This window comes from Furipterus horrens, unplaced genomic scaffold (genome assembly GCF_987537825.1).
Source record: "Furipterus horrens unplaced genomic scaffold, mFurHor1.1.pri manual_scaffold_2, whole genome shotgun sequence".
Lineage (NCBI taxonomy): Eukaryota > Metazoa > Chordata > Mammalia > Chiroptera > Furipteridae > Furipterus > Furipterus horrens.
This window is the reverse complement of record NW_028327172.1, coordinates 187,255,396-187,271,374: the sequence shown is the minus strand read 5'-3', so window position 1 is coordinate 187,271,374 and position 15,979 is coordinate 187,255,396. Positions and strand designations below refer to the sequence as shown.

Here is a 15,979-nt window from a genome sequence, read left to right as displayed (position 1 = left end):
ATCTTTTGTTAATCTTTAAATTTGGTTATTTGTCTTTTAGTTATTGAGTTGTAATTTTGTGTGAGTGTGTGTGTATTTGCATATTCTGGATATAAGTTCTTTACCAGATGTATGACTTAAAAATATTTTCTTCCATTCTGTGCATTATCTTTTCACTTTCTTGATGGGGTCCTTTGAAGCACAAAAGCTTTTAACTTGATGAAGTCCAATGTATCCATTATCTTTTGTTATTTGTGGTTTTGGTGTTGTATCTAAGAATTCATTGCCAATTGAAGATCACGAAGATTTACTCCTATGTTTTCTTCTAACGGTTTTATAGTTTTCTCTTTCATATTTAGGTCTTTGATTCATTTTGAGTTAATCTTTATATATGATGTCAGATAAGGGTCCTACTCTATTCTTTTTCATGTGGGTATTGTCATAGAGCCATTTGTTGAAAAGACTCCTTTTCTTCATGTAATTGTCCTGTTTGGGAAACTTGTTGAAAATCATTTGACCCTAAATGAGAGGGTTTATTTTTTTTGGATTCTCAATTCTATTCCATTGACCCATAACTTTATCTTGTGACAAAATACTAGTAAGTAATTAAGTTATTTGGAACTCTTTGCTCAAAACTGCTCCGGACTTGGGCAATAATTGCTCTCATGTGATTCTTACGCTTTTAGGCAATCCATCATTGTTTCATTTCAGAGAAAACTTTTCAGAAGTGATAAACTCTTTCCCCCAAATTTAAAGCAAATAAAAACAAAATGCTTTGAGAAGGTTCTAAAAACAGCGAAGACATCCTGGGGTGTGGTAATATCTGAGCGAGAAATAACTGTCTCGTTCACTAGCTCCACTGTTAATTAGAACTGGCTCTCACTTTCTCCTGAGGAATGGGCACTCACAAAGCATTATTCATCAAGTTGAGGAGGGAAGTGTCCACTCGCACCTGTTTTCTCTCTCCTGAGCAAGTGCTGCGACGTCTCTAAAAGCCACTGAAAATCCTGTAGCTTCTAGAATTTTTTTTGACACCTTTCCAGAATGCAATTTGTTCACTACACAAGCTGAAAAGGAGTAGTGCAGCCATGTGGCTCTCGCAGGAGCCCGCTTGCCTCCGGAGCGTCGCCTAAGCCTTAAGAACGCCAAGGTCCTGTTTACACTAGCTCGCCAAAAGCTCCAGAGCCCGTTTTACAAGCTGCCCCTTCTAAGTCCCCAGCCTTCCCCTTTGCTGCCTCATCCCAAGGCAGCCCCGTGGGCCTTATTTAATTTAAACCAGGTCTTAGTGGCACTCGTTCCGGGGCTCCTGTGCGCTGGCAGCGCGCCGTCCCGGGGTTGCACAGGGAGCCCTTCGGATTACCTGGGTTTTGCCCGACGGCGGGGTTTCCCAGGTCCGCACGCTCGGAAGCACGTACCCCGCAGTGTGCAGTCGGGTTGGCAGTGAAGCAGCGGGCGGAGGCAGAGCGGGGAGGTGAGGTGTCCGAAGTGGTGGCAGCTGAGAGCGCACAGGCGGAGCCAGGTCCTGCGGGCTGGGCTGGGTGGGGCAGGGCGGAGGCTGCTGCCCCACCCAAGCCTGGGCTCGCTACTAGGGCGGGCGGCGGCAGAGGACTCCGCGAGGGGACGTGGGGCGCTGACGCAGCGCCCCGAAGGACGTGGCGGTAGTCGGGGGCGCAGGGTGTGCGCTGCCAGGCTGGCCCGCGCTACTGCTTTCTTAGACCGCTGCACTCAACTCCGCGGCCATGCGCTCCCTGTGGAGAGAAATCCTCCTGGAGACCCTTCTGGGTAAGCTGAGGCCCGCGCTGGCCGCGCTCTGGCGGGTGCCCGCCCCCCTGCCCTAACCCTAAGTCGCAGCGCTCGGCTGGGTTGGCTGAGCTCCTCTAGGAAGAAAAGCGCGCTCCGTGCCCAGAATAGAGATGCTTATCGTCCCCTGGGAACTTCTGCTACTGCAGGGAGTGGGGTGGGGGAAAGACCTAGATTGAGGTTCCAAAGCTGAGGCGCCTGCCGGAGACCGTGCCTCCCGAGTTCCCACGCTGCCCCGGGATTGCTCCCAAAGTGCGCGAATTCTCCACGTGTCAGCCTTGAAGTCACGCGGCTGGTACCGCCCCCCAGCCCCCCACCCGTAACCTTTAGGTTTAACTTAATAAAATTCAGTATCGAACTTTAATTTTCAGAAGGAAAGGTGCACCCATTTTCTCCGGCGGCTGTGGGTGAGCACACAGGCCAGTAGCTGCTGCTGGCAGAGGCTGCACATTTGGGCATTTCGCGAAAAGCATGGACCTCGAGTCCCGTGTGCTCAATTAGGAGCTTTAGAAAAATCCCAGGAACGATTTTGGTGTAATTCCGTGGGAGCTGTGTGATTAAAATCAGAATTCTAGATAAATGTTTGGAAGACTGCTGGATTCTTGCTGTTCATTAAGAAACAAGCATTCCTCTGGCTGGCTGGGTCGGCAGAGGGGGGTGCCTTCCTGAGAACTTACTTTCTGGGAGCTGGTAATGCTCAGAGGGCCCATTTTTCTGGCTCAGCCTGTATCTCATAAAGCTATTGATAATAAGCACCTAGGGTGCTAGGTACTCCTTGTACTTGATCTCACTTAATCCGAACAACTCCTAGGTGGTTAAAAGTGCTATTTTGCTGATTAAGTTGGCAGAGATGAAACTGACTTCAGATCTGGGTATTCCACTACCGCATACTGTTTCCTAAGTTTGGGTGTAAAGTAGTCTGCTCTCAAGGAAATGATTGTTAACTAACCGACCTGCCTTTGCGTGTAGTCTGGAGTAGGAGGGGGGAGTCGGCTGCTTGTTGCTCTTGTTAGTCTTCATATTTCTCATTCTAGAAGTCAACGTAGTTAAGGAAATGTTATCAAGGTCATGACGGGAAACCAGAGTCAACCCCAATGTTCCAAATGAAGAGGCTTTACTAAAGGGATGACCTATGGGGGTGTGAAGAAGGTTAAAGGAACCAACGGAGGGATGATGCCCAGGGACTCAGAGCAGCAGGGAGGGATCTTCTCACCGGAAGCCGGTTAAGGCCTGAGCTGTGCTGGAGGCCAGCCAGCTGCAGCGGCTGCAATGGAGGGGCAAGGTTACAACGACAAAGTGACACTTTGCCTTTCTCTGAAAAATCTTAAAGAAAAAAAATTTTCTTTTTTCTAGGGTATGTTTCTTGGTCTCTCTGGCATGACCTGGCTCCAATGATTTATTACTTTCCTCTGCAAACACTAGAACTCACTGGGCTTGAAGGTTTTGGCATAGCATTTCTTTCTCCGATTTTCCTAACAATTACTTCTTTCTGGAAATTGGTGAACAAGAGGTGGATGCTAGCCCTGCTGCGGATAATTACTGTTGGTAAGATTGAAAAATATTCTTTCAGTTCTTTTTTTAAAGTTAAAATTCAAGTGAAAATATGTAGAGTGTTTTTTGAATTCTAAATGCTTAAATTAAAAAAAAAAAGACTTCTCTCTCTTACCACTATCTTAGAAGTTTTAGTAAAATTGGAAGAATAGACCAAAAGCCAATATATTTTAAATTTCTAACTTTTCTATCAGATTGGAAAAGCCTAAAAGTCATTGAAATGAGGAGGGGAAAGAAATCTTGGTAAACAGGTCAGGTCTTGAACGAACTGTATTCTTTTTTCCCAAATATGACACAAAACTCAGAAACCATTAAAACTGTTAAATGATACTGCATAAAAACATGAAAATTGTGCACGGTGAAAACCATAGTAAGCAAAGTCAAACAGCAAGCTGGGAAAAATATTTGCAGCTCTTTTAGTCAAAGGGCTAATTTCACTAATATATGTGTTTTCACAAATCAATAAGAAAAAGGACCAACAACTCAATAGAAAAGGGGGCAAAGTAAACCATTAGTTTCCTGGAAAAGAAATATAACTGGTTCTTAAAAATACACTCACATGTGTAGAATACAAATTATACTCACAATATATTTATACTTAGTTTTACCTATTGGATTGGCAAAAACAACGTGTGAGAACACTGCATTGTAAGGATGGAAAGTAGACCTCATCCATTGCTGGTGGGAACATAAGCTGGCAAACCTCTGAGGAAGATAATTTAGTAGTACTGTACTTATCAAAATTGCGGATGTGTACATACTCTTTCATCCAACAATTCCACTTCTAGGAATATATCTTACAGTTATACTCACATATGTGTAAAATGACAAAAATGCAAGGTTATTTAATCATTGTACCAATATTTTAATAGCAAGATTGGAAATAAACTAAATGTCATCTATATGGGATAAATTAAATAAGTTCTGGTTATGAAACTTGGACAATTATGGAGTACTTTGCATCTATAAGAAAGAATAAGAACTATTATTTATGTAATGAATAGAATGTTCTTCAAACTACAGTAAATGGAAAAAAGGAAACACTACAGGGCATGCAGAATACTAATATTTGTGTTAAAAATTGTTAGATGAAAATATATTTAGTATTTAATTGAACATGCATTAAATAGCTTTAGAAAGATTTTTTAAAATCTGATAGCATTTTAGCTGCTTCCAGGATGAAAAACATGGTATATAGAGACAAGTATGAAAGGGAAGCTTCGCACCTCTTTTACTTTCTGAATTCTGAATTTAAGAATGTTACATTGCCAAAAACTGGCAATTAAAAAAAAAAACTTTAAATGTATTCTATCACTAAGAATTGAATATATTGATATTAGTAAATATTGAGAGACCTTGATGAAATAGTGGTAGTGAAAAAGTAAGAAGGTGAGATCACAGAGAAAAGGTTTAAAAAAACCCCACCAAACTCCAGTCTGGTTGAATGTGTAGCTGCAAACTCTGAATGTCTTGCCCCATTGCTAGAATACAGTTGATTTCTCTGAGTTTTCCCAGGGGCATTTGTTTATAAACTATGCCATGTATTTCTTCTGTCTGGAAACAGTCAGTTGACTTATTTTCAGCAATACTGATAGGATCACTAGAAAATTGCCTTCTGCTTTTTTGTGCGTCAGTCCCTGACGAAGGCAGAACACAGTGCAGCGAGGTGTAGGGCTATCCACCAAGGTTTAGAATTCTGGTTTTTAAAGAGCTTGGGCTCAGAAAGAACAGTGGTAAAGACCACTGAAAAATGCACCCTTTCCAAAGATGCTGCCATAGGAATGGAAGGACACGTCAAATGATCATGAAATTTTCTGTCCCAGAAATAATAATGCAGTTTTCTATCCTAAATTGAGTATATAGTAACTGAATTCAACTTCCATTGGCTTACCATGTCCTTCTGTGAATTATTATGGCCTGCATATTGCAAATTTTTTCTTATTTTCTCCCATACTTAAATTTCCTGTAAGATTTTAAAAATTAATATAATTTAAAAAACTACTTTTCAATTACAGATAGCATTCAATATTGTATTAGTTTCAGGTGTACAGCATAGGGTTAGACATTTACATAATTTACAGAGTGATTCCCCCATTAAGTCTTGCACCCGCCTGACATAATATGTACTTATTACACTATTATTGACTACATTCCCTAAGCTGTGCAAGTTTTATTTTCTCATCTCACTCCCTGGTTGGCTTCCACTGGGGTGGTCTCATCACTGGCACCTTTTTGTTGCCTTTGCTCAATGCCCCTTACCTACAAGGCCACCGTCTGAGCAGGTACTGGGACAGTTTTTTATTATTTCAATTCAATTCTGGCCCAGGAACTTCTGGTGGCTATAAGAGATGTGATATTTAATAATTTTGGGGTGGGGTGGTATTCGGGATGCTTCCTATTGTTCCTCTTTCACCTCCTTCCTCTGTGAAATTCACCACCTTGGGTAGAGGTAGAATTATATTTGAGAAGGTGGAGCAGAGACTCAGGGTTGAGGGTGAAGAGGCCAGTTTCTGCCAGATACTCTTCCAGGTAATCAGTGAGCTTTGCTGATGCTACACAGAGCTGAAGCAAGCCAGGATTTGTCTTAAAACTCTCTTTAGATGCTTCTTAAGGAAATGAAACCACTTCATTAAAGAGTCCTAAGATATTCTTACGTAACTACAGAGAAGAACTGAGTGTCACGTGCTGTCTTATGCCTGGAACCTCAGATATTTAAGGTTAATTACTGTGAAGTTAACTATTAAATTAGTTCATACTCCTACTGATTTAGGTTATTTTTGATCTTAAAGATCATGACCATGTAGAATGGCTGTAATAAAAAAGATAGACAATAACAGGTGTTGGCAAGGATGTGAAGAAATTGGAACACTCACACATTGTTGGTGGGAGTGTAAAGTGGTGCTGTTGCTTTGGAAAATAGTATGGCAGTTCTTTACAAGGTTGTCATATGACCCATCAACTCCATTCCTTGGTATATAACCAAGAAAAATGAAAACATATGTTCACAAAAGACCTTGCACACAAATGTCCGTAGCAGCATTATTTATAACAGCCAATGGAAACAACCCAAATGACCATCAACTGATAGTGTATAAACAAAATGCAGTATATTCATGCAATGAAATATTATTTAGCCATAAAAAGGAATGAAATACTGAGACATGCTACAACATGGATGGACCTTGAAAACATACTAAGTGAAAGAAGCCAGTGACAGAAGGCTACATAATATATGATTCATTTACATATATGAAATTTCCAAAATAGAAAAAATTCAGATAGACAGGAAGTAGATGAGTGATTGCTAGGGGGTGGGAGAAAGAAAAAGAAATGAATGAACCCTGGCTGGTGTGGCTCAATGGAGTGAGCACCAGCCTGTGAACCAGAAGGTCCCTGGTTTGATTCCCAGCTGGGGCACGTGCCTGGGTTGAGGGTGTGCGAGAGCCAACTGATCAATGTTTCTCTAGCATATCAATGTTTCTCTCCCTCTCTTTCTCCCTTCCTTCCCCTCTCTAAAAATAAATAAATAAGATCTTAAAAAAAAAAGAAAAAGGGGTGAGTGATAATAGGTATGGGTTTCTTCTTGGGGTGATGAAAATATTCTGGAATTAGATAGTGGTAATAGTAACATAACTTTTTGAATATGTTAAAAACCATGAAATTGTACACATTGACATGGTAAATTTTATGGCATGAATGATACCTCAATAAAAATTTAAAAAGTATTATATATACACATAATTATATATCAACTCTATCTTCCTGTGTATAAAAATGATATCAGACACAATACTTAGGAAATGCAGAAGACTGAGTATCAATGCTTGATTGCCAGAGATATTTAGTTCTTAATTTGTCTACAGGCAGCATAGCCTCCTTCCAGGCTCCAAATGCCAAACTCCGGCTAGTGATCCTTGCGCTTGGTGTGTCTTCCTCGCTGATAGTGCAAGCCGTGACATGGTGGACAGGAAGTGGTTTGCAAAGGTATGTTCACATCCTATGCACCTGTAGATAAATAAGTGTAGTGATCAATTACCAAAGGGAAGTTGGGACCAAGAGTTCCAGCTTATAGTATATTTACCTTCCATCTGGCCTTGTAGAGTCTCCTTTTATTCTTTTCAGGAAATCCAGACATGAATACTTGCCGTCAGTCTTATTGTTTTGAGAATGAAGGAATTTTGACAAGTTCCCTAGGTAATGGGCTACGTAAAGGCTAAGTCATGTTTATTGCTGCAAATTACCGAGCAGACTATTTCATACACTCATTCTATGAAACTAGGAAATTCATGATGGATATAGTTCATTAAAACCACTTAGCAAGCTGTAAAAAAATACTTTTGCACTTACAGGTACCTCCGAATCTGGGGATTCATTTTAGGACAGATTCTTCTTGTTGTTCTCCGCATATGGTACACTTCACTAAACCCAATCTGGAGTTATCAGATATCCAACAACGTGATACTCACATTAAGTACCATAGCCACATTTGATCGCATTTCCACAGGTACGTGTATGCCCAATTGATTTAGGGATTTTCTCTCTTGCGTAGTTTATATTTCTGATCTGAATGTAACATATCTTTGAAAGACAAAAATAGTTCTTCTGCACTATTTCTCTATTTCAACTTTTTCTCCCCCTGAAATACTAACAAAGTGCAGTCAGTACAGTAGTCCCTCACTTATCATGGGAATTACATTCTAGACCCCCCCCCCCCCGCAAAGTAGGAACCTTACATTTATTCTACACTCTTAAACCTACGTAACTTTAACAACATACGTATACAGTACCGCAAAATCCTGTGATATAACAAAAAATCCACGATAAATAATTAAATATAATATTTTTAAAGATCCTGCGATACAGTGAGGCCGCGATAAGTGAACTGCAATATAGAGCGGGACTACTGTACACTGTTATCTAAGAAGAAGGCACCTTTCCCTTGCTGGTACAGGAGGTGAAAATAAAAAGCCGTCTCTGGCTTCTATCACTGTGGAGAGAGAGGTTAGACAAGGTCCCATGCTCCCAGCAGGATATCAGCCTTTGTCTTTTTCTTCCCCCTGGACAGAGCTTTCCAGGATTGGATCCTTCTTCCCTCTTCCTCTGACCCCAGTATATCTCTCACATAATGGAAAGAAACTTTGCTTGGGATGATGGGCACACGATGCAGTGTGCAGGTGACGTTTTATTGTGTTATACACTTGAGACCCATATAGTTTTGTGAACCAATATCACCACAATAAATTCAATTGAAAAAAGAGCTAGGGTTCTGGGAACCATCTGCGCTTTTTAATTTCCAGGAGTCTGAAGATTCTTAAACTCTAAAGCTGAAACTCGAAAAGAAAGGAAATGTTCATTCACACCACCATTCAGATCACCTGTTTCTCTCTGGAACTGACTCTCTGCAGGATAGACATATACCCACCTTGGATGTGTGCTTCATATGCTAACTTGACACCCTTCTGAAAAGAAGGGAGAAGTGTTACTAGATTCTAATTAATTTGCTCCTGGCTTTTTGTGTAACTCTCAATGAGTCACTGTTCCTTTGTAAATACAAGGAGAAATCTCACAGATTCATGGAAGTTTAGAGGATTTTGGCTCACCATGAACAAAGTGCTTGTATAATCCCCCTTCGGCCTTGATTTTGGCATGAGTTGGGGTTAGTGAGAATAGAGGAACATCATACAGGCAAATTGATCAAGTGACCTTAATATTAGTTGGAATATTAATATTTAGAACTTGGCTTAGTGCCCTAATACATGTTTTGCATTTTATAAAACACTAACATCTAAAAGTGAAAACGCAGGTAGTAAATTTCACAGGTACAGCCTGATAAAAATCTGAACTTCAGGGTATCCTTTACATTTCCTGACTTGTGTTTTCTTCTTTCTGGCCTCTCTTTTGAATTGATGTGACCCAGTTGTGGGTCCCTCCCTGCTCTTTCCCCTGTGCTCACATTTATATAACTCCTGACTCCTCCCCAATTTCCCGGGATAGCTGATCATACCAGGCATTTTTTGTAGTTTTATTGACAATTTGCTGGGTCCTGGGGAAAGGCTCACCCACCAAAATACACAGCATATATTACTCAGCACATTCAGCTTAGGTATTTGTCTTCTCCAAAGACTGTCTGCTTAGCCTCCAGGCCTCAACCTACCCTCTGTCTTCACCATCCTCTCCTTTGTCCTCATAGCTTTCAGCTCTGCTCCTCCTTCCTCTGGCTCCTTTGTTGGCAGAATGGCTTTCTTCTTGTGAAACTGGGCTGCCAGCCCCTAGGGAGTCCTTCTGTCTTGCAGAGAGCTTCACAGTGCCATAAAGCATCTGCCCAACAGGCTCTCTGCTACTGCAAAGACATTCTGCCAGCATTTTCTCCCCTGGTTCCATTTTTGTAGGGTAAGTCACTTATGCAATGAGTTGAGGCCTCTTGGTTAAATAGTCCCAGAAACATAGTCTAGTTAAGTACACAGGCACTGGAGCTAGAGAGCCGAAGTTCTGATCCTAGTTTCTCTTTTCTTGGACAAGTCACTTGTTCTCTCTTTAGGTTTCAGTTTTCTAATCTGTAAAATTGAATTAGCAATAGAGCCAATTTCATGATGTTGCTGTGAAGCTTAAATGAGCTCAAAAAAGGGCTTGGAACAGGGCTTGGCATACAGTTACTGCCCAGCCAATGCACTGTAATTACTCTGGGTCCACAGGGTTAGATGGGAGCCCTGTCCTTTCGGGGAGAAGCAGCCTTGTGCACTGGAAATAGTCCACTTGTTTGATCCCAGAGCTGCATTGGCTCCCTGAACATACCATTCACTTCTACCTCTCTTTTTGCTCCTACTGTTAACTTCCTATGAAGTCAATAACTTGCAGTGTTTTCACGTATCCTCCTTAAACCATCCCTGGTCCAGCCTTCCCAGAATCATTTCTCCCACGGACTAGCTCTCTGCAGATTCTGCGTGGCATTGTAGTTGCATGTCTCATCCGCCTTCTCCTTGAAGCCAGATACCACGTCTTACTCGCTAGAAGTCTGTTAAATGGAGAGGGTACATATCCATGGAACTGACCTTTTTCTGTTTTTCATTCTAGATGGTGACTGCAGTAAACCCGAGGGAAAGAAGGGCAGCGAGGCAGCCAGGGGGACAGCCTGTAGGCCCCACTGGCTGTTGGCAGGGGCTGCCTTTGGCAGTCTTGTGTTCCTCACCCACTGGATTTTTGGAGAAGTCTCTCTTGTTTCCAGATGGGCAGTGAGTGGGCATCCTCATCCAGGGCCAGATCCTAACCCATTTGGGTGAGTTTGGGTTTGGAGCAGCTGTTATGGTTGAAGAAAGATATCTTGTTTGTGGAACAGCTAGATCTGTGCCAGCCAGATATATTTCCTAGGCTACTTTCTTTAGATATCAGGAACATTGCATGAGCTGATTGTGTGCTTTGGAGGTGGGAGAGCCAAAAGGGTATGTGTCCTGGTACCGAAGGATTGACGCAGGGTAACTGAGGGAGGACCAAGGACTGAGTACAGCTAAGTAAGAGGTTCTGGGCACTCCTGCATAAGCATCCTGAGACTCTGGGGCATCCTGAGACTCTGAGGCATCCCCACATAGAAGACTATTCTCAGTGCCAGGGAAATCATGGCACTGCCTGGCCATTTTCTCCAGACCCTCACCCTCGCCCCATTACAGTTGTGGGAACTTGGTAGGACGAAACCAGAGTGCCCTTGTGAGGGACTGGGTCAGCAGCTTGGGCATTGATCTTCATTCTCTGCAAATGGACAGAAACTCTGGGAGATTTCTGCATCCTCAGGAACTCTGAGACATGCTCCAACCATGAGGCACCCAAGGAGTTAGCAGTCTTGTGTTTAAGGGCTGGTGCATGTGCTTGGTCCTCATTAACCCTCGCTCTGCTTTTCCTAACACCTTTCTCCAGTGGCGAGGTCCAGCTATTCATGTTAAAAGATTGGAGGGACCTTTAAAACATCTGCCTCAGATATCTGCTTTCTCTAAAAGTGCCAAAATTCCCACACTTGGATGCATGTAACTGTCTGCTGGATCTTTCCCCAGCAAACATCTGGTCATATTGTCTCAAGCTCAGCCTTGTTCACTCTGCTAGGTCATCCTAGACTTCCGTGTCTTCCTCATTTCCTGCATCTAATTGGGCATTAAGTCCAGTCAATTCCACTACTTCTCTGAAAGAACCTACCGCTTCTTCCCTATCTGCAACCATAGTTCCCTTAGTGGAGTCCTCATCATCTTTCACTCAGGCTTTGCTATTGTCTTCTAAGGGTCTCTTCAGCGTGGCTTCTCCACACAGCCCCAGCGTGATCTCTCTCAAATGCAAACCTGACTCCATCATTCCCTTGCTTAAAACCTGAAGGGTTTTTCCCTTCCCATGCCAGGTCACATGAGACAGGATCCGCACATCCCTCCCCCTCCAGCCAACACCTTTACTTATACAAATGCTTCCTACCTTATCCCTGTGCTTACCTGGTCTGACATCACTTTCAGGTCCTGAGATGTACCGGACAGGTCCAGTCTTTCTCCTAAATGTATGTGCTCTTCCGTCTGTCTGGGCTGCCTTCTCTGCCTTGATATCCTGGCAAGCTCTATGCACCCTTCAAAACCCAGCTCAAACATCTCCTCTATGAACTCTTCTCTGATTATCCCCAGGATTCCTTTATGGCATATACCACCTGAATCTCTGCCCCCACATCTTTTATTATTATTCTGTATTACAATTTGTTGTCTTTATTCCTTTCTAGACATCATCCTCTTTGCGGGTAGGAAATGAGAACAGGAACTTTTTTTTTTTTAACGAAAACAAATTTTCTGTTTTAATGGTGTTCAGATAGCTATTTTCAGTTTTTTGTGTGACTAGCACCATAATATGAGATCTTTTTAAAAAAAATTATTTAAGTATATTTTATTGATTATGTTGTTACAGTATTTCTAATTTCCCTTCCCCTTTGCTCCCCTCTGCCCAGTATCCCCCTTCCCTCCAGCAATCCCACCCCCCTTAGCTCATGTCCATGGGTCATGCATATAAGTTCTTTGGCTTCACCCTTTCTATATTATTCTTAACATCCCCCTGTCTATTTTGTACCAACCAATTATGCTTCTTAACCCCTGTGCCATATCCCCATTTCTCCCCCTCCCCCCTCCCAACTGATAACCCTCCAAATGATCCCCATACCTATTATTCTGTTCCTATTCTGTTTGCTTAGTTGGATTTTGTTTTTATTTTTTAGATTAAGTTGTTGATAGTTGTGAGTTTGTTGTCATTTTAGTGTTCGTAGTTTTGATCTTCTTTTTCTTTTTTTCTTTTTTTTTTTTCAGATTTAATGTGTTTTATTGATTAAAATATTACATTTGTGCCAATTTCCCTTCCCTCTGCTCCCCTCCACCCGGTGGCCCCCCTCCCTCCAGTTGTCCCCCCCTTTTAGATTATGTCCATTAGTTGTGCATACAGTTCCTCCCAACCTCTCTCCGTCTATTCCATTCCCTCCTATCATGATCCCCAATTCCTATATCATCTCCCTCCCTCTCCCCACTCCCCCTCCCTGTTGACCTCCCCCCAATATGCTTCCCGTACCCACAGTTCCTTTTCCACTCTCGTTGCCTGTTTAGTTTGCCTTTGTTTCATCTCCCTAGCTTCTGTTTTTTAAACCAGTCCCTTTAACATCTCATATAACAGTGGTTTGGATCTAATGAACTCTTTCAGTTTTATTTTGTCCTGGAAACACTTTCTCTGTCCTTCTATTCTGAATGACAATTTCGCTGGATAGAGTACTCGTGGTTGTAGGTTTTGGATTTTCATTACTTTGAATATTTCTTGCCAGTCCCTTCTTGCCTGTAGGGTCTCCCTTGAGAAGTCAGCTGATAGTCTAATTGGGACCCCTTTGTACATAATTCTTTTCTTCTCTCTTGCTGCTTTTAAGATTCTCTCTTTATCTTTAATTTTTGACATTTTGATTATAATGTGTCTTGGAGTGGTTCTCCCTGGGTCCAGTCTCTTGGGAACTCTCCTTGCTTCCTGGACCTGCAAGTCTATTCCCTTCCCCAAGTCTGGGAAGTTCTCCTTTATTATATTTTCACTCAATTTTTCAAGTTCTAGTTCATCTTCCTCACTCTCTGGCAAACCAATGATTCTTATGTTGGGCCTTTTATAGCTGTCCCAGAGGTTTCTGATCCTCTGATTGTTGCTTCCCATTTCCTCTCGCTGCATTGGTTGACTGCTTGTTCCTTCTCCATATTCCAGTTTGTTGAAATGAACTCTGGATTTTTTTTCCTCACCATCTGTCTCGTATGTGGTTTTGTTCCTTTCGTTATGAATGTTTTTCGCTTCTTTCTTATCTTTTTCCTGCTCTTTTGTGAATTCTGTAAGCCACCTGATAACAATGGCCCAGAACTGAGCCTCTGACAGGTTTCTTATCTGTTCATCTGTCAGGTTCTCCATCTGTTGCCTGGTGAGCTGTGCCACCGGGATTTCTATAGTTGTCTGCCTCATTTTGACAGATGCGTTTTGTTTTCTTGGGCCGGCTGTAGGGGGCAGTGCCTGTGTACGCATCACAATTCAGCGACCGGCGCCTGTCCGCGACCTATTTCGCAGCCCTGTGGTGCTTTCTTTGGGGGCGGGGGTCCAAGATGGATTCACACAGTTATTCAGCTAGGAGACCGGGATCCGTCCTCCCACCCCCCTGGGCCTCACTGTTCAAGGCGATGCGGTGGCTGCTTTCCCCAGCGCTGGGCTCGCGCACTGCCAGGGGCTTGACTGCAGCCGGGATTTTTTGCCGCCCCGCCGCTGTCCCAGGTGCGACCGCAAACAGCACTGCCCTCTTTAACTCTTACCTGCCCAAATGGCACCGCTGGTTTATAACTTCATATGTTGGGCTTCCGTGTAGTTTTATTTTCTGGAATTTCTAGTTATCCTTTGTTTTGAAGTAGTTGTATTGCTCTCTAGTTGTAGAGGGAGACCTAGCGTGTCTGTCTAAGCCTCCATCTTGGCCGGTCCTTAGTTTTTTTCTTCGATCTTCTTTTTCTTAAGTCCCTTTGACATTCCATATAATAATGGCTTGGTGATGATGAACTCCTTTAGCTTTACCTTGTCTGGGAAGCACTTCATCTACCCTTTCACTCCAAATAATAGCCTTGCTGGATAGAGTAATCCTGGTTGCAGGTTGCTTTTCATCACATTGAACACTGCTTACCAGTCCCTTCCTGCCTGCAAAGTGTTCTCTGAGAAATCAGCTGATAGTCCTATAGGCACCCTCCTGTGGGCAACTCTCTGCCTCTCTCTTGCTACCCCCAGGACTCTCTTTATATCTTTCACCTTTGGCATCTCAATCATGATGCATCCTGGTGTGGTCCCCTCTGGGTCTAGTTCACCTGGGACCCTCCATGCTTCCTGGACCTGTATGTTCATCTCCTTTGCAAATTTTGGGAAGTGTTCCTCATTTTTTCCAATTCTTGCTTCCTCATTCTATACTAGTTGACTGTTTTTTTCTCCCTTATGTTCCAAATCATTGATTTGAACCTTGGTTTCCTTCCCTTCACCATTGGTTTTGTGTGGACTTTCCTTTGTTTCACTTAGCATAGTCTTCACTTCTTCTCTTATGCATTTGCTGTACTCAAGCATATCTGTCAAGCCTGTGAGCATCTTTATCACCAGTGTTTTGAATTCTGCATCTGTTAGGTTGTCTATTTCCTCATCTGTTAGTTTGGCTATCTCCTTGTCACTTAGTTCTCCCACTGGAAACTTGATCCATTCCCCCTTTTGGGCCATACTTCTCTGTATCCTCATTCTGACAAACTCCTGTGTTTGTTTGCCTCTGTGTCCTAGGTAGAGCTGTCACCTACCTGTTATGTTGTAAGGGGTGGAGCCTTAGGGATTCGTCAGTACAGGGCGACCTGTTTCACCCTGGGCCTCCTCGCCCCATTACTCTGCTGTAGTGCTTTCCACCTTCTGATATCTGCACTGTTAGTTAATTGTGTTTATTGTCTGTCCTCTCCCCCCACTGGAATGTGAGCCCTATGGAAGAAAGAGATCTTTGTTTACTGAAGTGTCCTGTGCCTCTTGAAGAGAGCCTGGCACATAGTAGGTCCTCATAAACATTTGTTGTTGAATTGGGGATAGAAAAAGATCAACAATGTCCTCCTTGGCCTTTTGTCACATCTGGTCTTTGGTGGACACAGGATGATCCTTAACCTTAGAATGTGGGGCAGGCGGGATAGTGGGCAGGAGCCCCATTCCAGAGCCTGAGCACGTTTTTAGGATTCTCATTTTTATGTGCACTGCCATGTATGGCCTCAGGCCAGTTAGTTAACTGCTCTTTCCCTCAGTGTCCTCTGCAAAATGGGGATAATAATGGCATTTACCTTACAGACTCATGAGGATTAAATGAACTAGTGTAATTAAATGTACAAATCTGAGAACAGTGCCTACTAGATAGTAAGTGCTATGTTGTTGTTTTTTTTTTTTTTTGTCATTTTAAAAATATAACATTTATTACTTAGATGATTTGATACAGAAGAACTTTTCTTCTCACTTTGAATTTGAAAGTACTATACAACTGAACACAAAGAAGAACAAAAGTACCAAAACTAAACGTGTGATTCTGTTCATGTTGCATATACCAGTTATGTACATAATACGTAGCAGCAGTTTTTAAGTTCCC

General features: G+C 42.5%; 1 protein-coding gene across 2 annotated transcripts in view; it reads left to right on the top strand.

The window, feature by feature from the left end:
• The first annotated feature begins 1,571 nt into the window (after nucleotides 1-1,571).
• The window catches only part of CWH43 (cell wall biogenesis 43 C-terminal homolog), a 45,483-nt gene continuing 31,075 nt past the window's right edge, over nucleotides 1,572-15,979 (top strand). The window contains exons 1-5 of one of the 2 annotated variants that reach the window (XM_090266899.1): nucleotides 1,572-1,761; nucleotides 3,133-3,324; nucleotides 7,194-7,314; nucleotides 7,680-7,834; nucleotides 10,402-10,603. In XM_090266899.1, the coding sequence (XP_090123025.1) occupies nucleotides 1,719-1,761; nucleotides 3,133-3,324; nucleotides 7,194-7,314; nucleotides 7,680-7,834; nucleotides 10,402-10,603 (713 nt within the window). In that variant the 5' untranslated portion in view covers nucleotides 1,572-1,718. The remainder of the gene's footprint in view (nucleotides 1,762-3,132; nucleotides 3,325-7,193; nucleotides 7,315-7,679; nucleotides 7,835-10,401; nucleotides 10,604-15,979) is intronic. The other variant, XM_090266898.1, reaches the window with a different exon arrangement.